The 27716-nt window shown below is 27.5% G+C and overlaps 2 protein-coding genes and 1 long non-coding RNA gene across 4 annotated transcripts; 2 read left to right on the forward strand and 1 right to left on the reverse strand.

The window, feature by feature from the left end:
• The first annotated feature begins 288 nt into the window (after positions 1 to 288).
• On the forward strand, positions 289 to 8300 carry LOC108001659 (uncharacterized). The gene is made up of 18 exons (XM_062085829.1): positions 289 to 2040; positions 2467 to 2598; positions 2900 to 3062; positions 3139 to 3324; positions 3782 to 3990; positions 4072 to 4234; positions 4327 to 4430; positions 4727 to 4874; positions 4950 to 5082; positions 5675 to 5893; positions 6245 to 6539; positions 6616 to 6753; positions 6855 to 7014; positions 7076 to 7261; positions 7487 to 7686; positions 7748 to 7910; positions 7990 to 8141; positions 8244 to 8300. Exons 1-18 carry the CDS (start codon positions 1843 to 1845, stop codon positions 8283 to 8285), a joined length of 2991 nt encoding a protein of 996 aa, XP_061941813.1. The 5' UTR covers positions 289 to 1842; the 3' UTR covers positions 8286 to 8300.
• Positions 8301 to 11330: 3030 nt separating this feature from the next.
• LOC108001650 (prestin) lies at positions 11331 to 27500 on the forward strand. 2 transcript variants are annotated; one of them, XM_017062766.3, is made up of 14 exons: positions 11331 to 11358; positions 15802 to 15915; positions 16945 to 17106; positions 17826 to 17936; positions 19438 to 19610; positions 19705 to 19872; positions 23337 to 23438; positions 23593 to 23726; positions 23844 to 24006; positions 24309 to 24485; positions 24666 to 24938; positions 25149 to 25310; positions 25986 to 26112; positions 26821 to 27500. In XM_017062766.3, exons 2-14 carry the CDS (start codon positions 15819 to 15821, stop codon positions 26994 to 26996), a joined length of 2025 nt encoding a protein of 674 aa, XP_016918255.1. In that variant the 5' UTR covers positions 11331 to 11358; positions 15802 to 15818; the 3' UTR covers positions 26997 to 27500. The 2 variants fall into 2 exon arrangements, with proteins under 2 accessions (XP_016918255.1, XP_016918254.1); XM_017062765.3 differs by lacking the exon at positions 11331 to 11358 and adding an exon at positions 12156 to 14176.
• On the reverse strand, positions 15388 to 17863 carry LOC133665970 (uncharacterized). Its single transcript, XR_009829461.1, has 2 exons — positions 17723 to 17863; positions 15388 to 16149 (listed from the first exon to the last, which is right to left on the reverse strand). It is a non-coding gene; the product is annotated as an uncharacterized LOC133665970 (long non-coding RNA).
• Positions 27501 to 27716: the final 216 nt, after the last annotated feature.

Consider the following 27716-nt stretch of genomic DNA (forward strand, 5'->3'; position numbering starts at 1 on the left):
TAAACAATTTTTAATTTTTAGTCCTTCTTGAATATATTCAATTTTCAATTTTTCTATTTTCTTTTTTATCTTCTTTGCGAGTTTGTCACCTCTCCTTTGAAAAAAATCAACAGTACAATGATTGTAAAATCGTTCTCTAACGCTCTTTCTTTTCCTTTTAAATTAATCGTTACTATAATTTTACGACAGCTTCTGCAAACTCGATAGAAGCACCGGAGCAAGGGATAGTTCTGTAACAGGTCACGTGTTATCTAATAGCTTCTGTCGTTACGAGAGCCATGAAAAGAACCTATAGAGGCGATCACGTATTGGCTCTTCCATTATAAAGCAACAACTTCGATACCCTTTCCCAGTGGCTAACAATAAAAGAGCGCGGATATTGAACTTAAGGAGGCAGTCGAGGGCTGAGCGTTGTGGAAATTCAAGTGAAACTCAGCAGAAGCTAGCAACGTTTCAAGTATCCGGAGAATGTGAACCGTTTCTTTGAAGTTTCATTTTTAAGCGTTTCCTTGCTTCAAAAATTTCATTTTATAAAAAAATCCATATATTCCAAGATTAAATTATTACACGTTTTATCGTTACACAGAGTGTTAATTAAATTCATAGAATATCTTTGGGAAGTCGATTCTATAAGCCAAAATAAATATCGAGGCTTATTTATTGTGTTTAAATTTGTTTTAAACGAAATGAGATAATAATAGAGTTTCTGTCTCACTTTATCTAACAGAAATTAAAATTGTTTAAAACTTAATAAATAAATTTCAGTCAATATATTTTGTATATTGATTTTTATGTTTCTTTTAGCTCTTAGAATAAATGATATTCCACATTGTATATATTGTTTAATGCATATAGCGTGTTACATTAGGAACTCAAGATCATTGAATGTACAAAAAGTTATTATTGATTTGGAAGTTTAATTATGTATAATCTTTTTTATCAAGAACTTATTTCATCAAAGATACATCAATATAAAATATCTTTTCTCATTTTATTATAAATATTTACAAATTTGTATGAAGCATTTTTTTTAGAAAGAAAATTTTATTTGCATTGTCAATCTCTTATTCTTTGGTAAATCTTTCATTATGATATTATAATTTTTCTTTAGTAAAATATTTATTATGTAATTATTTAATGCTAAATATTCGCTGCAATTGTACGTATAATTACATATTACAAAAGAACTGTATTTAATCAAATTATAGATAAATATGGATGATTAAAGTTTAACATCTGTTTCTGTTTTTCAACTTGTTCTTTTATAATAAATTAAATTACAAATTTAATTACATATTTTCTGTTCAATGTATACACAAATTACGAACGAGCTTGAAATAAATAATTAATTCACGAGCAATAACAATCTAAGATTTTTAAATACAAAAGATTCGATCAACAATCCAGTATCCAGTTCGTTTAATTAGACACTGACGTTTCGTTTCTAATAAATAAAATTGAGATAAACGATGTTGTATTATTAAATGCTATTGTATAATACCAATTGTACAAATGTACGTTAATTCACATAATTACGCGCAACAATTATAATTTGTATCTCAATGGGCAATAAAATTAAATTAAGAATGTATCACATTTGTTAATCTTCAATGTATTTTTCTACATTAAGTATTATAATACACCACAGAGATATACCATCTGTCATAAGCAGAATATTAATAGCCATTTAATAACAATTTATTTACATACGTATCCTTGATAAACACAATACTAATATTCTCTAATTACTTTTGAAATTACCTAACTTTATGTACCATTAATTCCATAACGTCATTAACGACTATAAAATAAAAGTAGATAGAAACGAAACATTCCAACGACATGAACGGAATAACTTTGTCGATTTTCTTCTCGGTGTTGACGTTGAGTAACGCCGATGTTCAACGAACATCGGTGGTTCAGACAAACTCGGGACCTGTTCAAGGCGCCACATTGACTACTGCGTGGAATGGCATCGAATATTCATCGTTCAAAGGCATCCCTTATGCCGCCCCACCAATTGGAAATCGTAGATTCAGGGTAAAAATTATAAAAATTATAATCACAGTGGTGATAAAAAATATGCGTGTATTATTATTCACATATCGATCAATTAAACGTTTATGTATATTTTTCATTTAGTAATATAAATTTACTTTTTTATGATTATAAAAATTCCATATTGATGAAAATGAAACTTGTAAAAATAAATTTCATTCAAAGATAAAGATATGTGCAAATATTTTTTTTTCTAATCATTACATGCTGCACTGTCCGATTAATTGAAGATATTTTTTTTTAATGGAAATATTATAACAAAAAATTTTTGATTGGAAAATAATATTTAATAATTAATAAAGAAATCTACATTACATATATTAGATTTTTTTTCCAAATTAAATATCTATGCTACAGATGAGTAGCATCGATATTTAATTCAATTCTTTCGTTTAATTTTTATTACAGCCTCCTGTTCCACCGGAACCATGGAACGAAACTCTGGACGCCATCGAAGAAGCAAATGAATGTCCTCAAGAAATATCGAATGTTTATAGTGGAGATGAAGATTGTTTGTATTTGAGCGTGTTTACTCCTCAGGTAACATTTTACAAAAACTTTCAATTAATTTTTTAATTAACAATAAAAATTTTCTCGCTTTTTCCTATGAAAATTACGAAATAACGAATGTAACGTGTATAAATGAAATGATACTATTTTTAATTTAAGTGTAAAGAAAAGTAATATTTTTCAATATATGATATCCATTGTAAATTTTGAAAATTCGAATTCAAAAGTTCAAATTCAATGAAAAATTAATAATTAACAAAATCTTGATGTAAATCTCTGTATTCGTCGATTCAATTTATCGTTATATTTAGCAATTTTTTATTTATCACAGACAAAATTCGATGACGAGAAATCAACTCCGAAACCGGTTATGGTTTGGATTTATGGTGGCTCGTTCCTTCGCGGATCCAATAACGCATCTCTCTACGGTCCTGACTTTTTCATGGAACAAGATGTAGTTTTGGTTACCTTCAATTATCGCCTCGGTGCTTTAGGTACACTGCGATCATTCTTTTAACGATGATAGTTCATTCAGCATCCAAATTAATCCTTTGGGATCCTTTTCAACAGGATTTTTATATCTGAAACACAAAAACGCAGCTGGCAATGCCGCAATGAGGGATCAGCTGATGGTTTTGGAATGGGTTCGTGACAATATCGCAGCATTTGGAGGCGATCCAAATCAAGTGACGCTTTTTGGAGAAAGCGCTGGCGGCGCAAGCGTGAACTATCACGTTCTGTCTGAGAAATCTCGTGGTATGATATCGTTGTAATCGATAGAAAACGTTTGGTTATCTTCCCTTGTTTTCAATATCCTGCTCGAAGCAAATTTTTAAAAGAAAAATTACAACACTTATTAAATATTTGTCCGTTCAATTTTTTGATTTAATTTAATTCTTTTATGTGTTAATATATCGAAACAAAATCAAATCAAATTTTCGATTTCGTATGAAAAATTTATTTATTCATTTTTATAAAATATATTAAAGTATTAAAATAATTTTACTTTATCAAAATATATTAGACATTAAAAAACAGATAAATTCAAGAATGGCGATAAGTAATTTATCAATAAATAAAAAACTTAGAAATTGCTTAACAATAATATTTTTTCATAATGAACTAGATGCAAATTCTTTGACATAAAGAACGTATGACAAATATTGATAAAGCTTCGTTTCACCTTCTTTCGGTTTCTGATTCTGGTTAACAGGTCTGTTCCATCAGGCTATCGGGCAAAGCGGGACAGCTGCCTCGTACCTTTACAAGACGCAAGAAGCAGCGTTTCAAACTGCTCATAAATTAGCCAGCGAGCTTGGCTTCAACTCTAACAATCCAAACGAATTGTTAAAGTTCTTCCTTGAGGCGGACGCGAAGGACCTCGTGGCGACGACCAATCGCGTCTTCTCGCTTGGCAGCGACGTACGAAACCGATTCGCATGCTTATATTAATATTAATATCATGAAATTTTTATTTTTTATTTTTCGATTTTCTGCCACCAGTTCTCGGTAGCGTTCGCGCCGATAAAGGAGAATCCCGATCTCGTCGATCCAAAGGACATGTTCCTGTCCGAATGTCCGATAACCTTAGCCGCAACTCAAAAGTTCAATAAGATGCCCGTGATGATGGGCTTCACCCACGACGAAGTGTTAGATTTCTCCGGGGGTACTCGTCTTTCTTTTTTGAATATGAAAATATTCTTAATTTTCTTTGACATTTAAGATTTATAATCTTTTTTTTTGTTTTTGTTCTTACAGACTTGTATCAAATTGTAAATAACACGGCGGACATTTTGAAGGAGGTATTTAATTTCAAGCTGAATCTTATGGGACCTTACGAAGGAATCAAGGAATTGTCAGTGGTAATGTTTTTACTATATATTAGATATTATTTCATTTTGATCAATGAAAATTTCCAAAAATAAGTTTCGAAGAATATAAACGAAAACATCGATTGAATTTGCTGAATGATGAAACAATTAAGAAAACAACGAAATCTCGAGGTGGATGTGATTTACAAAATCCAAAGTAATCACTTTTATTTTCGATTAAATGTATCTATTAATTTTTCTTCCATGTACAAAATTTTCAACAATTTTCTACGAATTGCTTTCATAATTGTTCGCTTTTATTACGTTATCTTTAAAATATTTGTTAGGTGTTATCGGACTTCATTATGAAGGGACCGATCGATTTTGCTCAGAGGTTGCTCGTTCATGGAAACGACGATTATCCTGTTTATTATTATCAATTGTCATACGTGTCCAATTATGCGCTGCATTTACAGGACGGTATACCTGAGTCGGGTGGGTATTTAAAAAAGAATAATAGTAATAAAAATGAGCGTATGTTAACGATTGCTATTTAATAATTTAATTCAGGTATCGCTCACTTTGACGACATTGGATTACTTTTCAACGTGCAAAGCTTGAACGCTCCTACGAATCCTCAGCATCCTTTCAACCAGTTCAGACGAAAACTGGTCACTTTGTGGGCAAATTTTGCGAAATACGGGTATGCCATCATTCTTCTTCAGTTGTTCAAGTTTTAATTCTTTCATACTCGAGTCTCGAATTCCGAGGGATAAGATTCTAAAGAGTTATAGAATGAGAAATATTTAAGAAAAGGGGTTAATATTTTTGTAATTAAAGAGTTCGTCATTTTTATATTCTAATAATTAAAAAGATAAGAGATAATCGAATAATATTTATTTAATCACTTTGAATTCTATGATTGTAGAAGTCAATTCAATCAAATGCAAGTTGTAGAGATAAAACTTAAAAATTAACTTTTAGACATTTTCAGAAAAAGGTAAATAAAATTCATAAAAAAAATAAACAAAGTAAATAAAAATAAAAATTTTCAAATTGTAAAAGTTTGATTATAAACATAAAAATTGATGGATATAGATTAACTAATTTAATAAATAAATTTTAATTTTCCTATATACCAACTTTACATCTATTTTGATCTCTAGAATCAAAACCTTTCAAAATATTCTTCATGAATTATTATTATTATATATATAACACTTCATTGATCTTTATCTATACTTTATATTACATGTTATATCACGTGATGAGCTATATTCCATTAATGTTCGTAGGAATCCAACTCCTGCTAACGCAAATCCATTAAACGTAATCTGGAAGCCGTCTGGAAAAGCTGGACAATTATTGGACATGGGTGACAATTTCCAAATGATAAAACGTAAACAGGCGATCAACGAGAGGTCGTTAATTACGGAGAATTATCTGTATTTTTCCATGCCTATAACGAGCGATTGTAACGATATTTCTTACGCGAATTATTTCAGCCTTTTCTAAAATTTCCGATTTCTTATTATTCGAATATAAATATATGTAATATATATGTAAATATAAATATATCAGCAAATTAGCAAGTGTTCATTCATTCATCGATAATAATTGATAAATGCAATCGAGGGATAAGGATATCTATATCTACCTATCCTACGATATAATAAATAATCGAATCATTTAAATTCAAAAAAAATCATCTCCTTTCCTGGCCTATTAATTCATCGAATATTTGTGACCGATGTAAAATTCCGGATGGACAGAAAATCCGTGTCAAGTGAAATATAATGATAAGTTGAACGCGTGGAAATCAACTAAAATTCCGCGCACCGTGCAAAATTACAATGCTGATTAAGCCAGTCGATATTCGGTTCAAACGCATCGTTTCAAAAAAGGAAAAAGACCAGTCAGCGCGCGCCGTCCGTCGATTTAACAAAGATCAGAATGAACGACGCGAGTTGGTCCGTCCTCGCGCTTCTAATTTCGACGCTCCCCTACGCGATCGTGAGTTCTCCTAAAACGCCCATCGTTCGTACGCCGAGTGGACCTGTTCGCGGTTTGATATTGCGCACGGCGTGGCATTCGATGAAGTACTCCTCGTTCAAGGGAATCCCTTATGCCAAACCACCCCTCGGCGAGCTGAGATTCAAGGTAAAATTCGAAATGCACGTACAGGGGGAGTAATATTTTCCATTATGCCATTTCGACTTTTTTCGACGGTTTGCAGCCTCCAGTCCCGATGGATCCTTGGAAAAAAGTGTTGCACGCCTACGAGGAGGGCAACGTGTGCCCTCAATGGGACTATTTATCGCTCGTCTACATGGGGCGCGAGGATTGTTTGTTTTTGAATGTTTTTACTCGCGAGGTATATGATGAAACAATAATTCTCTGACAATTGAAGATTTATTATTTTGTGGAAGAGGGAAAGGAAGTTAAAATAGAATGTTAAAATATTTGAAATAACAGGTGGAATTCAAGAAACGGATAAATTTGAGACCGGTCATGGTTTGGATACACGGCGGTGGTTATTTCTCAGGGTACAGCAATTCCTCCTTGTACGGCCCGGATTTCTTTCTGGAGGAGGATGTCGTTTTAGTCAGTTTCAATTATCGACTTGGCGTCCTAGGTACGTTTCCTTTGTTTCAGAAATCTTGATTAATCGTTCAAATACTCTTTGATTCCATCAGGATTCCTGGCACTGAAGCATCCTAATGCAACCGGCAATACTGGCTTAAAAGACCAACGGCTAGTCTTCCAGTGGGTGCAAAACAACATAGCTGCGTTTGGAGGTGATCCAAATCGAGTAACGATCTTTGGGGAAAGTGCCGGTAGTAGTTCCATTGGTTTCCACATGCTGTCCGAACGGTCCAAAGGTATCAATTATTACAAAGATCATTTCAAAAAATTTAATTTTTGATTCACATCTTTGGAAGAAACAAAAACTATAATTCGAGGGCTTCCAGAATACATCGACTCTCTGTACACGCATCTCCTGATGCAATTTTACAGACACTTTCTATATTTAAAAAGAAACAAATATATAAATAATAATAATTACGACAATTGTGTTTCCATTCGCACTAATTATATATTCCCAGGGTTGTTTCTTCGATCGATTAGCATGAGCGGCACCCCACTGTGTCCCTGGGCGTATCACTCACCCGAAGAGATGATTCGGAATGCTCATCAACTCGCAATCTTTCTCGATTACGTCCCCAAGAATCACGATGATTTGGTGAATTATCTTCGCCAAGTACCTCTGATGGACCTGATACGCGCATCGACCAAAGTTGAAATGGTAATTTCAATTTCGAAAGTTCTGATTCCTGTTAATAATTTCTGTTTACGATTTCTCGTAGAACCTACTCCCATTTCGACCGACCATAGAAGATCCCGACATCGACCCTAGCAACAGCACGGTGATAACAGAATGCCCCATAACGAAATACCACAACGGGGATTTGTATCGTCACGATATAATGCTGGGTTACACTCACGACGAGGTTTTCTTCTTTTTCGGCCGTAAGTATCCAAGATTTAATTTGTACGAATAATTATAATTATTTCAACAAAGACGAAAAATGATTTATAAAATTTCCAGCACCAATCGGGATTGCAAACACGATCAATTGGGCGAAGAAATATTTACAGAACGCTGCCAAAGAAAATAAAGACATCGGTGAGGAGCCGAAAGCACTGCTCGCACGGGTCGTAAACGATCTCGTCAAAGCTGGTTTCAAGCAGGCCAAGAAGGTAAACAATTTGTATCTCTTCGTTTATTCGAGTTAATAATTCTCTTCAGATTTTTGGAATGTTTTCTGGATTCACACAGATAGGGATGGATGTATTTTTCAGCGGCCCTATCGATTTGACTCAAAGATTTCTAGCAAAGCATAATAAGGGCCATCCTGTTTATTATTATCGGTTGTCGTATCAATCGAAGTATGCTATGCACAAATTCAAGGACAATCCATTGAACGGTATTGCTGAAGAAGGATTTTTCGACGATTTCTTTCTTTTCTTTTTATATTGCAAAAAAAAAAAAAAAACTTCTTTCAGGAACCGCACATTTTGACGACGTTGGATACATATTCAACTCAAAATTACTTCACGCGCCCTCCAATCCTAAGAACAGTTTCAATCGATTTAGAAAGAAGATGGTCAGTCTGTGGGCTAACTTTGCTAAATACGGGTAAACGAAAGAATATATTGAATATTTATGATATTCGTATTTACGAGAAAAATATTCAATAACACGAAAAAAGAATTGGAGCAATTTAAATCATATATTAGAAGTTTTAAGAGGAAACATAAAATTCATATTATTCATCCTCCTCTCTATAATAATGTAATAAAATGATGTTTTTTTATTTACCTTTTTTTTTTTAGGAATCCTACTCCAAAAAATTTTTCTTTCGACGTCAAGTGGATAGAATCTGAGAGCGAAGGTTTTCAATTGGACATTAATACCATGTCCACGATGCATAAACGATTGATCGACAAAAAGACCGAATACGTGGAGAAATTGCTTTACAAGTTATTCCCATTGATCACTTCTTGCGTGAGAAAGCCTACGAATTTTACAGATCTTTTCTAATGTCTAGTTTTGTATTTTGATACTCAATAAAATTGAGAGAGAGGTGGAGGAAAAATAAAATGTTCCCTTATTTATCGACCGTATATCGTTTCAATTTTCCTATATTTTATCATCAAAATACTAAAATATTCTTCTGGATTTTGTTCATATCTTCGCGTTTTTATCGTGTACCGATAGATTTTGTTGATAAATTCCGTGAATCCTTATCTATATATATTATCTATCATAGATACAAACAAAATCCCAGAAACAATGTTTTATGACTAATAATACGCTTAATAACAATAAATGTTGCTATTACCATTCAATTGTAAATATTTAATATGATCACGATTTAGTACAATCACATTCGAATATTTTGTGCTTTGTACAAAAGTTTTAAAATAAACCAGAAACCATCGTATATACGTATATTATTTATTTATTAATTAATATACGAAATAATAAGAACTTTTCTAGAACGATAAGATATTACCAGAGAAATATTTAAACGGATAAGATAATATTATGTAACGTATGAAACAATTCGCATTATCTTATTTGAAATTATATCATTAACATTGCAATGAAAAAAAGTGCGAGCTAAATTAACAATTCAAATTAATGACAATTAATGACAATTCAATCGAATCTTCTTGCCGAATTTTCTTTATCTTTTAATAATTTGATCGTATTATTAACAATCTTTTCAATTAATTTTTCTTATCTTTTTATAAAAATTGGTATTTTATATTTTCAATTTCTTCCTCTCTCTCTCTCTCTCTTTCTGTTGCATGTACGAAACTTTTGTAAATAATTATACGTTTAGTACGAAAACAAAAAACCTAGAAGGAATTTTATAAATATCTTATCCGTAATTATTTAGCAAACAAGTAGGTAGTACGAAACGAAATATGTTGTGAAAAACTAGTATCACATCGTACAGTCACATACACATTGGCAATAAATTATGATAGTAAATTTCGATCACGCCATTTTTTCCCTTGTGAAACAGACTTGATGATTAAGTAACATTTTCACGTGACTAACGTTCTTCTTTGCATTCGAAAGATATCGAAATAATTTTATATTATCATTTATGTTATTATTAAAATATAAAATTTATTCGATCTGTATAAATAGTTGTACGAATTATTTTATTTTATTTTAAATAATTTCACTCGAATAATAATATACTTATAATCAGATCAAGTTTAAACTTGATATATCAAATTGATTTAGATGTTATAGTAGAGAAATATGGATTATATCAAATGAGAGGGATAACTTTTTCAAGCAAATTAATTTCACGCAATATAAGATATTAAAATCTGAGATTAGACAATCCTCAGTGTCCTATGGTGATATCAATGTTGATTAAAGTATATATAAAACACATTGATATCAATATATGGATATTATATAATCTTATCTTTATTATAATATAATATTAATATGTTAAATATTATTTACGTACGAGTAAAGAAATAAAAAAATATTTCTCTACTTACACGTACATTATACGATCGCATTAAATCGTGCAAATATTTTCTCACGTTTTTCTTCCGATAAGAATTTACTCAATTATTTTATGCTTTCGTATAACTACTTGGAAAATTTTAAATTTCACAATTTGTTTGGAAATTTGTAAAATTCATTACGGATCTCGATCACAAAAATCAATATACCTGAATGTTCTAAATATCTACTTAAAAATAAATTTCCACCCATTTTAGAAAAAATCATCACAAATACTTTGCACTCGTAAGAATGTCATAAGAATGGCATGTTTTTTCTCGTTCCTTTAACCAACCATTATGAAATCAAGAAGAAAAAGATGAGATAAGAAAAGGTTCCATAAATCGTGTCGAGACTCGACGCGTCAACAGAGAACGTTTGGTTTCCTCGCCAAATTCTTCCTCTTGTTTAACGCCATGTCACCTCGGCTTTACTAGCTGCCTGTCCTCGCCAACGAATCGTAACGAAATTAAACAGAAACGTGGTATTCGAGGAAACCAGTGCTCGAGCAGAAGTGAAATGTTGCTGATGCTTGCTCCCGCGATTTTAGTTCAGTTAACGGCGACAGATCGATCGTACGGTGCTTCATCCTTCCTAACACGCGGCTGTAATATTTCATTTCGTTCTTAAATCGACGTTTTGATTCTTTGATACTCGAAGAGAAAAAGAATAATCGAAATCGTCGGTGAAATTGATTGGAATTATAATTTTATATATGCTTTTTTCAATTGTTATCGATAACTCTTGGGATTGGAGGAACGAGAGATTGATGAAAGAAGTTGACTCGTTTCGTTTTAAGGAGTTTAAGCTTATTTTCGTAATAAGTGGAAAAATACGTGGATTAAGGAGAGAGAGAATAAGAAGCTTAAATCGTCGGTAAGCATCCGTTTTATATCGTCTCGACGTTGATAAGCGATGTCTCGTTTTGTTTGAAAGTTTCATCTCGTTTCGTTTCGGATCTTTATATGCTTCGACACGCTTTGGAACGGGGCGATAGACAACTCGCGATCGTGACAGATTACGTGATGTAATGATTAACTCATCTCATAAATTACGGTTTTTTTCTTTTTTTGAAAGAAGAATTTTAACGTTGAGTTCAAATGAGAACGTTCACGTGCTCATAATTTCAGAAAAATTTGAAAATTTGTTATTTTTGACGAGTAATTTTAATGTTAAATCAATTTCTTTTATAAATAAGGGCTGAAAATTATAATGTAACGTATAATGGAAATTAAATCGATAGAAAATGAAACTGTGCTATAATTTCGTGTTATTTTGAATGTATAATATAAAAGTATTTATATATAATGTATAAGAAGTTAGTTCAACTTATTAATTAAACTTTAATTAAAATCATATGATATTAAAAGATTATAAAAATGTAGAAAACTATTATTTTCTTAAATACAAATATATGAATTTATTAAAATAATTTGTATATCATTTACACAACGTTATGATTCTTCAATGTAATAAAAAATAATATCTTTAATGAAGAATTATTTAATTTTTTATCGCAATCTTTAATACGAAAAATGAATTTTTAAGATAGTTGATGATAAGATAAAGTTTAATCGTTCATACAATTAATTTATGAAATATTTTTAAATCGAAATTTTGAGATTTGTATTGTTCATAATTTCATAAAATTCTTACTGTTATCATGGATTCGATTGTTAAAAATTATTTATTGTGTATTATGAATATATTTACAAATAAGATTTAGTCATTTTCTTCATTATAAATATTTATTAGGATATCTTTATCTCTCAAAAACAAGACATTATAAATAATTAATCATGTAATGTGTTTTTAAAAATTATTACATCAATATTTAATATTTATTTCTTTTTTGAAACAAATTACACGTGCACTAGTTTTTCATTTAAATCATGTCGATCAATTCTGTAATAAGATGACAAAATTTGATATATATTGTTTTTTACAATAGAACAATTTTGAAATTTGTTCAAATTTGTACAAAAAATTATAATATATTCTTTAAAAATACTTTTTACTACATAATAAATATATATTTTTTGATTAACTAAGATCTAATTATATTACATATAATTACATATAATTAAAAGAAAAGATATTTATATATATATATATATATATATATATATATTTTAATAAAAAACTGACATATCAAATTTTATCATCTAACTATTTTATTCAAAAATAATTTTCAGAAATTATGATAATCCATTTAGAGAAAATTTTTATTAGTAAATTTTAAATATCTTATATTATGAATTTAGTTAATTTGAACATTATAATTATTACACAATTACTTACCTTTTTTATTTCTTTAAAAATCACAAAATAAATAAAAATAAATTTCATTAAAATATGTACAAGAATTTTTTTTTGTAGATAGTAAAAAAATGAAAGATTATTCTACATACATTTATAATTTTATTAAATCATTTTATGATTTTTAAATTTTAATTATTGTTAAAAGTCTCATTATACATGTAACTGTGGTGCAACTGAAAGTGATTCTGTGTTGTACAAATAAATTAAAAAAAGAAAAAAAGAATTTAAGATTTTCTTTTCGAATAAATCAAATATAAAAATTTTTTAATTTTTAATGCAAGTGAAATTAACTTCTTTCCAATAAAATAACAGATAAATTAAATTATCAAATTAAATTATCAAATTAAATTATTTTATATACGAAAATAAGTAAAAATATATACATTTTTTTCATTTAAATATCAATTTTCTAAAAAATAAAATTTAAAAATTTCTCGATTATATGATTTTTTGTTTCTATGTGTTTTGATTTTTTAAAAAATAAATAAAGTTTCATTTTACAGTTACTTTATAACCTCTTAATTTCAACGATCTATCGATAATTCATTCGTATGTCAATCAGGAATTAATTAATTTTATTTTCACACTTGAATTTAAAAACGAAGTCTCAAATAAAAAAATATTCTTTTTTTTCTTCCTTTTTTTTTTATTAACGTATTTTTACACATTCAAGAATTGTATCCATCTCAGTTGTACCATCAGTTAAATGTACGGACATCTTGTATACAGATCAAAACTTTATCTATCGTATCATCTTATTTATAACCATTATTCATAACTATTTTTTTTTATCATTACACGTTATATTCGGACGCCTAACACTTGACTTCACATCGACCACATGGCGAGAAACACCGCGAATACACTATAAATAGGATCATAAGGATTAAAACCCACGATGACGCAATTCCGTCTCATCAAACCTAGTTTCGTTCCAAGACAGAGGCATCAATTTCACTTTCTAACAAGCGTGTTACGACTCCGCTATTACATCGGCCCAATTAAGCATCTTAATCGCTACCAAATCGTACTGTCACGGTCGAATAACTCGTATCATCCGTGGACTTGATACCCATATGCTTATATACGTATCTACATACGCGAGGGACAGTTCTTGGTCCGATAGCCGGCACGTGACTGAATTCCAATGGAAAATGCACACGCGCCGAAGAGTGCGTTACTCACACGTCCGATACGTTAGTAAGCGATAGACAGTGCCACTGACTTATCATCGGTGCTTCCATTTTCTGCCGACCCGCGCTTTTTTCACTAGAATTCGTCGTGACGTTCGATCGTGCGTAACAACGCTCTTTGACTTTGAATCCAAAGTGAACGATTCCAAGTGGACTACGCTTCGACACCATCATGACAGGTTCTTTATAGTTCTTTATGGGATTTTATCGATGTGTTATAGCATTGTTTCGTTTAATCGAACATTATTACCGACCGTGGAATTCAAATTAGGATCAAGAAATTTCGAATTTATAAATATTCGAAATTCTTCAGAAACCTTAAAATCGTTTTTTAAAATGTTAAAGTTATTAAAGATTTCAAATTTCGAAAAACTTTGCATTTTTGAATTTTGCAAACGTTAAATCCTTGAAATTTCTAATAATTTCTAATAATTGAATAAAATTGACTATTGATACTTTATCGATATGTTATTGATAATTTTCGATATATCGATAATATTGTTAAAAATTGTATTTCTATTTTTTATTGAAAATTAATAATAATTGTTAAGACGTTATAAAAATGTTATTTGTAATAAGTTGTAATAAAAATAAATAAAATTAAACTTTATCGAAAAACTATATTACAACTAACTTAAGTTACTTCTATTCATATTAATATCTTAACGATATTTTGAATGAATTTGAAATCAATATAATTAAACGATATTAAAAATAAAATATGTTAAAAATATGTCAAAAAATCAATGAAATATTGTTTATTTATAAATATTCGTTAACAGTATCTTTAATAATAAATTTGAATAAAAAAAATAGAGATTAAAAAAGAATTAATCGAAAAGTATGAACTAACGAGAATTAATAAATCCAAACTAACAATAATTTTTTTAATTTTTGAACAAAAATTTTTTGGGATCTTAAATTTATCACAATTAAAATTTTATAGGATAATGTATCTTTTAAATCACTAAAACTTGATTAACTTTTAACTATTTGAAGTCTGAAATAAACTGTGTTAACCTCGAATAAACTTAGAATTTTCAAACGAATTTAGAATTCATGGAACTTTATGAATTTGTACTTAAATCTTTTAATATAAACTTTGTGTTTAAAGATTTTAATTAGAATATTACAATTTTGTAATAAATTATTTTTTTTATTACTTTTGACATAATATATGAATAGATTGGAGCTAATAATATACCTGCAACAATCTCCTTTCAACTCGCTATGATCATTAAATTGTTATCACGCATTTATGGGAAATCCACAATATAAATATATAATTATTACAAATTATATGGAAATAGATAGTATTATATTTAATATAATAAAATATAATATAATATAATAAAATATTTGAAGATAGTAAAATTAATATTAGAATATCTTTCAAGTAAATGAATCTTTATTTTGATATAATTTTATTTACAAAAATATAGTTTGCATATTCCAATCGAGATATTACGAAACAAATATTTATTATTAAATATTATTATAATTATTCATTCTCAAATCTTGTTAGAAAGTGCGAAAAGTTACGTCACGATTTGCATGCTGCGGATATCTACGTAATTTTAAGTAAATATAAAATCGAGAAACATTTATGTTGTGAATCTTCTTTACTTTATCTCAATACGTTGTTGCATTTAATGATACGAATTATTTTTCTAAACGCTTCTCCATTCCATTAAACGAGTTTCGAATTTCGCGCCCTACATTTCGAATCGAAGTATCGAAAAATTTCCCGCCTTAATTCAAAACAAGGCAAATAAAGTTTGAATAGACATTAAATATTTTACAGACTATCAAAGCGACGATATGTCGGCGATCAGCCCTGAAATAACGGTGAGAAGACCAGTTTATCAACAAGACGAACTTAATCATTTATGTAAATATGCCAAACCAAATGAAGCACGTAAGTATTATGTATAATCAAAAATTGAAATAAAAAAAAAATGTTCTTTCTTTTTTAAAAAAATATTTGTTCGATATATATCTTATACATATATTTTGTTTAAAAGAATATTTATATAAAGGAAACATTTCATTAAATTATATGATTTAATATCATTATATGCTATTCAATAATAGTATATTTAATATTTATTACAATGATGAGGAATTTTTTTGATGTTGATAAACAAAATGTCTGTAACAGAAAAATATTTTATTTTTATAAGTTTTAAATTCTATTCAAATTATTTTTAAAAAAGACTTCTCTTTATAGAAATTTATAATTGTAAATTTTCTAAGAAATTTTCATTTGTTATAATTTTTTTATTTGCAGTATTATTATTTGCAAGGAAAAATATTTCAAAGTAATACTGTTCACGCTTCTTTTATTTTTCATATAATAAATTTTACAAAATTCAAACTGAAATATTTGTTAAACTAGAAATTTTTTTAAACATGGGTTAATACTTTTTTTTATAGAGAATGTATTAAAAAATATATAATTCCATTTAAAAAGATAAAATTGACCTTCAAATCATTACACATCAACTACAATAAAATTAATAACACCAGAATATTTTTACTGAAATATTCCTTATAAATAATAATACTAACAAAAATGAGACACTCTATATATAAACAAAAACTATCTAGAAAAAATTCTATAATTGCTTTGATTATAGTGGTTTCCGACTGAGCAAATCTAACATATAATAACAACAAAACCTCAGTGATAATAACTTGTTTGTATTAGATATATTATTCATAATTATCCATATTATCCAAACAATAAAATGATGCGTCTTGTCTAGAAAAAAGGAATGAAAACTGTGAATGATTCGTTATGTAAACGTTGTATTAAAGAAAGAAATAAAAGTAGAAATTTTTTGTGATAGTATTGGATAGAGAAAAGATTTTTTATAGGATTTTTATATAAAATTTTAACTTTTACAAATCGTTATAAAATATTTATAACTCACCAATGTTACAGTTTTGAAGAATATCTCGATTAAATGCAAAAAAATGAGGCCGATGAGAATTCTAAAGACTACTATACCTCTTATTGACTGGTTGTCAACATACAATTGGAAGAATGATATACTAGGTGATATTGTTGCTGGAATTACTGTGGCAGTGATGCATATTCCTCAAGGTAAATATGTTTGTAAAAGGTTTGATTCATCAGTAGAATATCAATGTTTATATACTTATATAAGACTTAAATGTGTAAAAATATATATAATTATACAAAAGTATTTTAAATAAACTTTACTAATTATAATATTTATCTACATAGATTCCATTTGTTTTTAAAAATAAATATTTACATAAAAAAATATTTTCATAATCTAATCGTGAATAATATACAAAAAAGCACTTGTAGAATTTAAAAAAATAAATATATTTGAATAATTTGCTATAAAAGATAAACTATATCATATTGTAATCATATATCATAATTTATTGTATCATTATTAGTATGATTATATGATGATACTATCACAAGAAATATATATAAAATTATTTCAACAAAGTAAAATTATATTTCAACTTATGACAATTGCAAAAGATACTATCTAAATCATGAAATAAAAATATAAATATATGCTTATGATTGTATAAAATATTTGATCAAAAAGTTTTTAATTTCACATTTTTATATGAAATTAAATTAAAATTAAAATATTTTTATTTTATTAAAATATTTTTATTAGATTTAATAAGTCTTAAATAAATCAATCAATATAATAGAAACTAAAATAGTATACCTGCTTTTTAAATATTTCCACTTCATATTAAATAAATAAGTAAAGTTCTCAAAAGAATTAAAATATTAAAATTCGTATTACAAGGATTTTAATTACATTATAGGAATGGCGTATGCAATATTGGGCAACGTGCCACCGATCATTGGTATTTATATGGCATTTTTTCCGGTTCTTGTTTATCTCTTCCTCGGCACCTCGAGGCACAATTCTATGGGTAAGCAAGTATATTCAAATGATTCAAAGTGATATTACGATGATTGTAAATACTTACTAATGCGCAAGTTTTAGAACTCCATTTTTTTTTCTTCATGATATTACAGCATTTGTCGATGACAGTATTCATTTTGTATCAACTTTTTATACTCAGTAATTTTTTAATATATAAAATATCCTATGTTAAAACTAGACAATAGGATAATTGCTCGAAAAGAAAGAAAATTTTTTCATTTCAAATTTTTTCGTTTCGAATAAATTAAATTTAGAAATTTAAAATAAATATAAATGAAATTGATTAATTCTTAATTGGATACGAATGAATGAATTATTCTACATGTAAAAATAATAAAAATGTATAGTAAAATTTTATTATGTTTAAATTCTGTGTTTGAAAAAAATCGAGATTGATATAATTGATAGAATCAAAAAATTATAGAATCAGTAAATTTTTATTCAAATTTAATTTTCTGGAAAATTAATTTAAAATTAATTTAAATGAAAAAGATTTACTCCATATTTTTTGTTTATTTTCATTTATAAAATTATCTCTTATCCATAATTTATTTATACCTAATTAAGAATTTATCTATTTCACTTTATTTGAAAATTTTTCAAATTTCATTTATTTAAAAAAAAAAACTTCAAATGAAATTTTTTTTTTTCGATTTACTTTTTTTTTTATGAAAAAATCATTTCTTATTCAATTGTATCATACTCATTCATACGACTTATTCACAATATTATTATTATAAATTGCATTATAATAATTGTAAAAAATACACTATTTATATTCAAGATTTTTCAAATTATTACAACATTCATTATTTCGATGAAGTTTGATAGCTTTAATTATGTAATTTGAAAATTTACGAATCAAATAAGATTCTTTCTTCTTTGGATATCAATAATTGAAGTCTCCAATTTAATAACCGGAAATAATTTTCTCACAGTGAGCGATTCTCGTAATTTCATGACGCTTCCTTGCATCCAGTTCCTTCTAACTTTCATTTCGACTTCACTTTCCAACGTTGATTTAAAAAAATTGACACGCAATTCCGCATGGCATCCGACTGATTTTTTATTGTCATAATGCCGCTTCGTGAATTGTTACGCATGTTTATTAGCCTAGATAACGGAAGTTTGACTAACAAAGCCAGTCATATCTCGTTGAAACACATACCTAGAACTCTTTGTTTAATTTATGACTAATTACGTATGCCTGTATGAAGATAATTTTCATAAGTACAAAAAATTAGCATAATTTAACATAAATATTATCTTTCTTATGTAAAATAACTGTTGATATAAATATCGGTATATACCAATAATTATTGATGATACGAAAGTAATGATTATTTCTATGTTATTAATTTTTTCAATTCAATTCACAGATTTATTGAACTTTTTATGTTCTTTTTTTATTCCTGCTTTATTGATTCTGTAATTTTATATATCACATTTATCACCAAATTTAAAATCATTATACTTTTGATGTCAAGGTACCTTCGCATTAATATGCATGATGACAGGAAAAGTGGTAGCAACTTACAGCACTCAAGGTCAAGTAAACAAAAACTCCACAACAGAAAACGAGTTACTAACCTCAACAAGTAGTCAATATTCCTCGGTAGAAGTTGCCACTGCGGTCACTTTCACTGTGGCCTTGATTCAGGTACAATCATTTCTATCTTCCATGCACCTGATCAACCTAAACTTAAACCTAATCGATAATTATTTATCTTGGATGAATTTTTTTAAACTTTCAGTTGATAATGTATTTGTTGCGATTGGGAGTGATCGCAGCGCTTCTGGCGGACAGTTTGGTGAGTGGATTCACCACTTCTGCAGCGGTTCATGTATTTACGTCACAGCTAAAGGATCTGTTAGGATTAAAGAATATACCTAGGCGCAAGGGACCTTTCAAATTAATTCTTGTAAGTATTAATCTTTAATATATCTTTAATCTTTAATCTTTATATGATAATATATGAGATGCTCTAATTTATAAATAAAGTTAATAATGTTAATTTAATATGAATTCATAAGAAAGTTATTATAAGAAAAATATAATAAAAAATAAAATTAATCTTTATATGATATATTTTAAAGATATTTAATTACTTTAAATTTAACGTAACACAATATAATTATTATAAAACTCATTTGTTATTAATGAATAATTGTAATTTTATTTAAATTGATTAATTAATATGAATCAATGAAAAAGTTTTTATGACAAAAAATGATAAAATAAAAAACTAATTTTAATTATTGATAAAAATAACAGTGAGATAAATTGAGAATTTTTTTTATATTTAATATAGAATAAAATTGATCTTTGTATATTATGTTATAAATATCATTTTAACAATAAAATACACATATTTATGATAACAATAGAATTTACTGCACACAATATATTGTATGTAATATTCACAGTAAATTAATGATTTTATTTTTGTTAAATGCAAATTAAATGCAAAAGTTGTTATAGCAAAAATATGATAAAATAAAAAAGTAGTTTAAATCATTTTTGAAATATTTTATTAAAATCTATTTTATGTTTAATATAGAATTGCATATGTATAAAGAGAAAATGGGAAGTTGATTTAAAGTCAAGGGTCAAAGAAAATTTATTGAGGAAGATAAAATATCATTGAATTAATCGTAACTGATACATCGTTACGACCTTTAGTTAATTGATCAATTGTTTGATTCATCGACAGCTTTATGTACTTTCTCTTTAACGTAATATAGGAAGTTAAATGAATTAAGTAACAAGAGATATGAACTTTATATATATATATACTAAATATGTATGCTAATGTTTAAATTACAAAATTATTCCATTTTTCAAATTTTAAATATTTCTAAATATAACTCGATTAATGTTTCTTAAGTTAATTTCTAAAAAGTGCTTAAATCTTTTTAAAAAAACAGAATTAAATTTTATTTTAAAAAAAAATTGATTTTACATTCATTAAATTTCTTTTTTATTATTTTTAGTTAATCATATAATAAATTTTAACATTTATTAAATTATAAATATCTTTAATATTTTTTAATATTTTAATTCACAATATTTTTTTTAAATAATTGATGTTAAACACATAATTTAAATGTTCCTCCAATTAATCTTTAATTAGATTAAACGCCAATCTTTTCATAATGCTATTTATATATATATCAGTATACCATTCACGGAAGAGTCGATTAAAATTTTTCCATCCGATAACACCGTTTGTAATCACCATGATAATCAAACAACTTCTTTTATTTTTTTATCGCTATAATGACTGTGTATTCTGTATACATAGTAATCATTATATCGCATCAAGTATCGTCTTAATATAATGAAAAAAATATGTACATTTTATTAACAATAGAAAAACATTAATAAATTAATATCAAAGTAAATAACACTTTTATAAAGTGTTGGAAACATTTCAATAATAATTATTTGAAAAATTATAAAATTATAAAATATTTGTAGTCATTCAATTTTTAGAAATTCACCAATTTATGTTAGTAGATTAAAATTGATATTAATGTGCATATCATTCATTATTAAAATAACTTGGATTAATTTATTGGATACAATATTTCCACCATTATTTTATTTCAGTATTTAATAGACTAAATAAGAAATATTGCAATTTTTCTAGTATTAGTAATACAATTGATAAATATTGTGATATAGAATCTCATTAAAAATAAAATTATACATTATAAAAATTAAAATTATACAATATTTCATTTAATATTAAATAAAAATTTTAAAAGTATAAATAGATTATAATTTTATATAAATGGTAAATACATATGAAATATATATTATTGATGTTTATTGATGTTTTGGTAAATTTATCATAATAATAATAATAATATGTGAATTTTTGAATATATGAACATAAATATTAATAATTAAAAGAAGAGTTCGTCATGAAATTAGTAAAAACTACAGATTTAAATATTAGACAAAAATATTTATTGAATTATTAAAATATTAAATTTATTAATAACTATTAAATAATTTAATGGAAATTATATGTTACAGTAAAAAAAGAAAAGAGAAATCTTCATGGCTTTTAAAAACTGAAGGATGAAATGTTCATATCCTTGGCACAATTTTCCATGAAAATATCTTTCATTTCCTATATAAAAACAATCAAGAACTATAAGAATTCTCTGTCGGATGTTTTAAAACTTGTTTTTCCATTTCAATATTTCAACTGTTGGAAAGTCAGTAGAGAAATTTCGTTTGGTATTTCATATATTTGGTATCTGTAATAGTTTCTTGTCATCGTTCATTACATTTACCGATCAAAATAAGAAATAAAAATTGAATTCCATAAAATAAATATGGAACAAATAGGAAATGACAAATGTGCACGCATAACGTTCTATGTCTTTTCTATACGAAAGGAAACGATTGTTTCTTTTTAATTCTCGTTTAATTTTCTAGGAAAACAAACCGGAAGTGCTACGAGTTTATTTCCTAAGTTTTCGAAAAAAAGAGAAACTAGAAAAAAAAGAAAATTATAATTGTATTATACATGTCTAAAAGCAATAAGAAACTTATTTATTATAATCAAAGTTTATCAAGTAAAAGATAATGAAATAAAAACGATGACAAAATTTGAGATGAGTATAAAATAAAGTCAAATACTTTTACATATTTTCTCAAAATAACGTTCATTTTTTATTATTTCTGAACAAATTTTGAGCATTCCATTTATTAATTTTTCTTTCCAAAATAAATTGTGCGTATCAATAAATATTTATTAAATATACACAGTTGTTTTTTTATAATATTTACAAAATATTTTTTATTTCATGCAAAAATATTACTATTTCCAAACTTTTAATATAATCGATTAACAGTTTTTTATTTAGATGGTTTTTAGCAAACTCGACATTACGTAAATTGTAGAGAAAGCGTTTTAAAATCAAAGACCTTCGTAATTTTTTTGACTCATTGATCAAGTAGATAAAAAATTCGCAAGGTTTTCCATATCGTAATTCCGCAATTTTTCAAAATAAAATATGTTATTTTCAGCTACTTACGCGTTTCTTTTACGATAAAATTGCAAGTAATGAACAAAAATAATATTATTATATTTAATAGCACTTTCACTGATTGCACTTACATAAAGGGTTTGAACTCTTAAGACATATAACAATGAATAATATCACTTACGTAATTTTTCATTTGTTTTCATACGTATATAGATACATAGATTTTGCTTTAAAAGCTCTAAGAAATTAAAGCAACACATAAATATAATATTAAATTTCGAATATTCAAATTTAAATTTAAACTTAACACTGATATTTAAATTTAAGTTGAAAAAGTAACATTTCACAGCATATAAGCAATTGTTAAATATCGTTTCAGAGTTACGTCGATTTGCTCAATAACTTTCCATCCATCAATGGGATCGCCCTTTTGGTGTCTTGCGCTACTATTTTGATTCTCGTCGTCAACAATGCCTTAAAGGTCATCTTACAATCATTTAAACTTAAAATATTTCTTTAAAAAAAAAATTTATAAAGCATAGATTTTTGGATGTTAACAAATTTTATTTTTTTATGCAATAAAAATTTAAATTTTTCAACTTTGAAATAAAAAAAATTAAATATTAATTTTACAGCCAAGATTCGCAAAACTCAGCCCCTTTCCAATCCCAATAGAAATGCTCGTAGTCGTTATAGGCACAGTCCTTTCCGTGTACCTGAATCTTGCGGACGTTTATGGAATTGCAGTAGTTGGTGACATACCAGTTGGGTAATTAAGTTTCTATTAAACTATTTTATTGTTCACGTTATATTTTTGTTATATTGAACGCGAGTAACTTTGTCCTCGAGCTAACTTTCTCTTCAACTCTTTTTTTTTTTTTTTCAGTTTACCAGTTCCAACCTTGCCACCATTATCCCTAGTGCCGAACATTCTAATAGACAGCTTCGTGATCACTATGGTGTCCTACACCATATCCATGTCCATGGCGCTCATTTTCGCGCAGAAGTTGAGCTACGAAGTGGACTCGAATCAGGAACTAATGGCACAGGTTTGAATATTACAACTCAAACTTGTCGATATCATAATTTCATTTTTAAATTTTTAAACATTTTAAGTTTGATATTAAAAAAATTAAAATTAGAATCAGAGTTTTAGAATTCGTGAAGTAAAATTCAAAGCTTAGTCGATTTTCAATTATGAAGAAATTAAGTTCAAATTAATTTCAAGTGCATATTCGACGAAGGAATTAAATAATTCAAGTAACAGACTTGTTCTCATTCATTCATCAAAGGAAACTCATACAAGAAACAATAAATTATTCTTATTAACTGTATTCTCAATCACTTCTAGGGAATTGGAAATCTAGTCGGATCCTTCTTCTCCTGCATGCCATTCACAGCTTCTCTCTCTAGATCCCTGATTCAGCAAACTGTCGGTGGACGAACCCAACTGGCTAGCTTGATATCCTGTGGCATTCTGGTTAGCGTTTTATTATGGATCGGCCCCTTCTTCGAGCCTCTTCCACGGGTAACTCGTAGAAATTAAAATTACTAAAGCTCATTAAAACATATAAAAAAAAGAGAACATGAAAAAAAGTAGAAAGATTACTCGAACAAATGAAAATTTTATTTAAAAGAATAAATTTAATTTTATTTCAGCAATTCAATAATGATATATATTAAAAGATGTTTATATTTTCTTCGACAGTGCGTTCTAGCCAGCATCATCGTGGTGGCTCTAAAGGGGATGCTGATGAAAGTGACAGAGTTCAAAAGATTCTGGAAGCTGGACAAGATTGACGGAATCATTTGGGCCGTGACATTCACGACGGTGATCCTGTTGGACGTGGAATACGGCCTTCTGATCGGGATCGTGTTCTGCGTTGGCAAATTGATCTTCTTCTCCGTTCACCCTTACACCTGTTCCCTCGCTCCAGTACCTGGTACCGAGCTTTATCTGGATACCAAGAGATATAAAGGCGTACGGAACAGTGATAGTCTCTCTCTTTTTTTTTCTTGTTTCTATTATATCCATTTCACAGGGTTGAAATGAGAAATCAATATGTCAGTTCGTAAAGAGAATTTAATTTAATATCGATTAAGACATATTTCCTTCTCTCGAGGCAATACGCACGCTGAATTTCGATTAGGAAATGTATATGGCTAATACGGAAGTCGTATTTTATTATAGACCGTCGAGTTACCAGGGATAAGGATATTCCATTACTCGGGTAGTTTGAATTTCGCTTGCCGACAACATTTCCGCGATGAAGTGTACAAAGTTGCCGGACAAGTACCAAGAAAGGAACCGAATGGTGGCTTTAAGCATGATCAATTGAAGGAAGTTAAGAAGGTAAGAAATGGCAAGATGGTGTAATAACAAGTACGTTTAATTTTTCTTAATACAACAATAACGATAATATTTTATTTTACTTGACAATTATTGAAAGTATTGTAACTTTTGATAACTCTTAATAATATTCTTAATTCTGTGAATACTATGTTTTCATGGAGTCGTTTAATTCTTTGCTTCTTTTTTTATTGCAGAGTAAGTAGATTTTATACAGGATCTTTCTAGTAAAAGTAATAAAATTTAATTTACGTATCATAAATAATAAATATAATAAAATGATAAATCATTAAAATTAAGCTTTAAAGTTTTTGAACAAAGTGTACAAAAGAATTTTCTCAAATATGTAACAAAGATATTCCCGGTGCTAATTTATATTAAAAACAACTCTGTCAAACTCTGTAAAACATCATTTACGTAACAAAACTCAGATAACGCTGGCGAGTTAATCTTTAATTAGCAATCTAAGTTTTTCAAGATAAATTTAACGAGCTTTAGTACGACAATAAAAGTAACAAAAAATTTTTTAAAAATAAATATAAAAGAAATCAAGATTAAAATAAGGAAATTTTTTTAAATCGTCAAAAAGAGAATAATCATCATATCAATAATATTCATATTATAATCTAGAAACCAAAATTACTAATCTACTTCCAACGAAAATTAATTGTGTCACAGCTGAGGGCCCTAATACTGGATCTTAGCGCTCTCAGTCACATAGATCTGGCAGGCGCATCTAGCCTGGGACATCTGATCAACGAATACTGTGAAATTGATATACCCGTCTACGTGGCAGGATGTTCTGGTAAGTAAAAGTGAAACTTCGTAACCAGAACTGGAGAAAATTTGAAATAGATTATAAGAAATATTGAATGATAAAAAAACAAAGTATTTCTATAAATAAATATTATTTTATTTCATATTTGAATCACGAACATGTATTATTTATATTCAGATTGAATGTAATATATTTTAATTTATTCTATATTCTAAAATGATTAAATAAATTTCAATATTTTACCTCAATGAATAGATTGCAGATATTTATGCATTTATGAATAAATATGCAAAAGTTTGAAAACAACACATGCAATATGCAAAAATATGTAAAATATTTAAAATAAAATACTTATTATGATATTTAAACAATAAATGATATCTTTATTTCCAATTCCCATTAATTATGGTAATGGAAATATGAATTTATATATAATAAAATCTGCAATCTAATAATATTTATAATATAATTATATTAAAATTAAAAAATATTTATTTGAAGTATTATATTTTCTTATGTTTCAATAAAATCAATCGCTATTAAAATATACTATTATTTGAGATACTACTATCTCAAAAAAAAAGTATATTCGTAAGATAATAAAATTCAACGAAGAAATATTTATTTCTTATATCGAAAATATTTCAAAAATCTATTTTCCTCAGTTCCATATCGGTTCTCGATCGATACATGGCACAATGTGTATTCCGGAACGATGTTTTGAACATATTGTAGGACCTGTATACGAGATGATGAGAAAGTGCAACCTATTAGAATACAAAAACGGCCTGTTCGCCGCCTTCCCCACCGTAGCCGACGCTGTGCATTTTGCAAAATGTAACACCGAGTCGTCTTCCATGCCAGCATGGAGCTCTTCAATGTACGAGGATACCGTTGTCGCAAGACTTTGATTGGGAATACTAATCGCGATTGCATGCGGCAAGTTTCATTCATGGTTCCCAGGGAAAAAATGCTCAATTAACAAGTTTAATTGAGAATTTCTTGTTATTTCTAAGATTTGGACTGATGGATGGAGGGGGGATTTGTTTTAAAATTTTTTTGGAGAAAGAAAAAGAGAGAATTTAAGAGAAAGATATTATAGATGAATATAATAATGTTGGAATTTATATTATGTACAGATTAAATATATATTTATATGATGTAATAGAAATTAATTCAAACAACTTGCTCAAGAAAGAATATTGTCAAGGTTATACGTATTCGTCGATTAATTAAGGATTTTATTACTTGTAATTAAAAGTATTACTTGTAATTATATAACTTGTAATTATTTATTTAAAAATTTTATGTTTTCAATGATGAAATTTGTATTCTGTATTTGGATAATTCGATTTGTATTTCTATCATAACGAAATCAATAATTAAATACGAAGACAATTTAAAATAAAAAGAAAGAGGAAAATAAAGCAATGCAATATTAGTAATAGATTTAGTAATAGTAATAGATAATTTTAGATAATAATATAGTTAAGAAAAAGGAATATTTCAAAACAATATTCCAATAGAAATCTCTTTTGACATATTAAATAGTTAGTTGAAGAATAAAATTGTTTTTAAAAGAAACGTTTCGTTATAAAATATTTTATATATATACAGAAATATCAGAATTT

Source organism: Apis cerana, linkage group LG1, assembly GCF_029169275.1.
Source record: "Apis cerana isolate GH-2021 linkage group LG1, AcerK_1.0, whole genome shotgun sequence".
Taxonomy (NCBI): Eukaryota; Metazoa; Arthropoda; class Insecta; order Hymenoptera; family Apidae; genus Apis; species Apis cerana.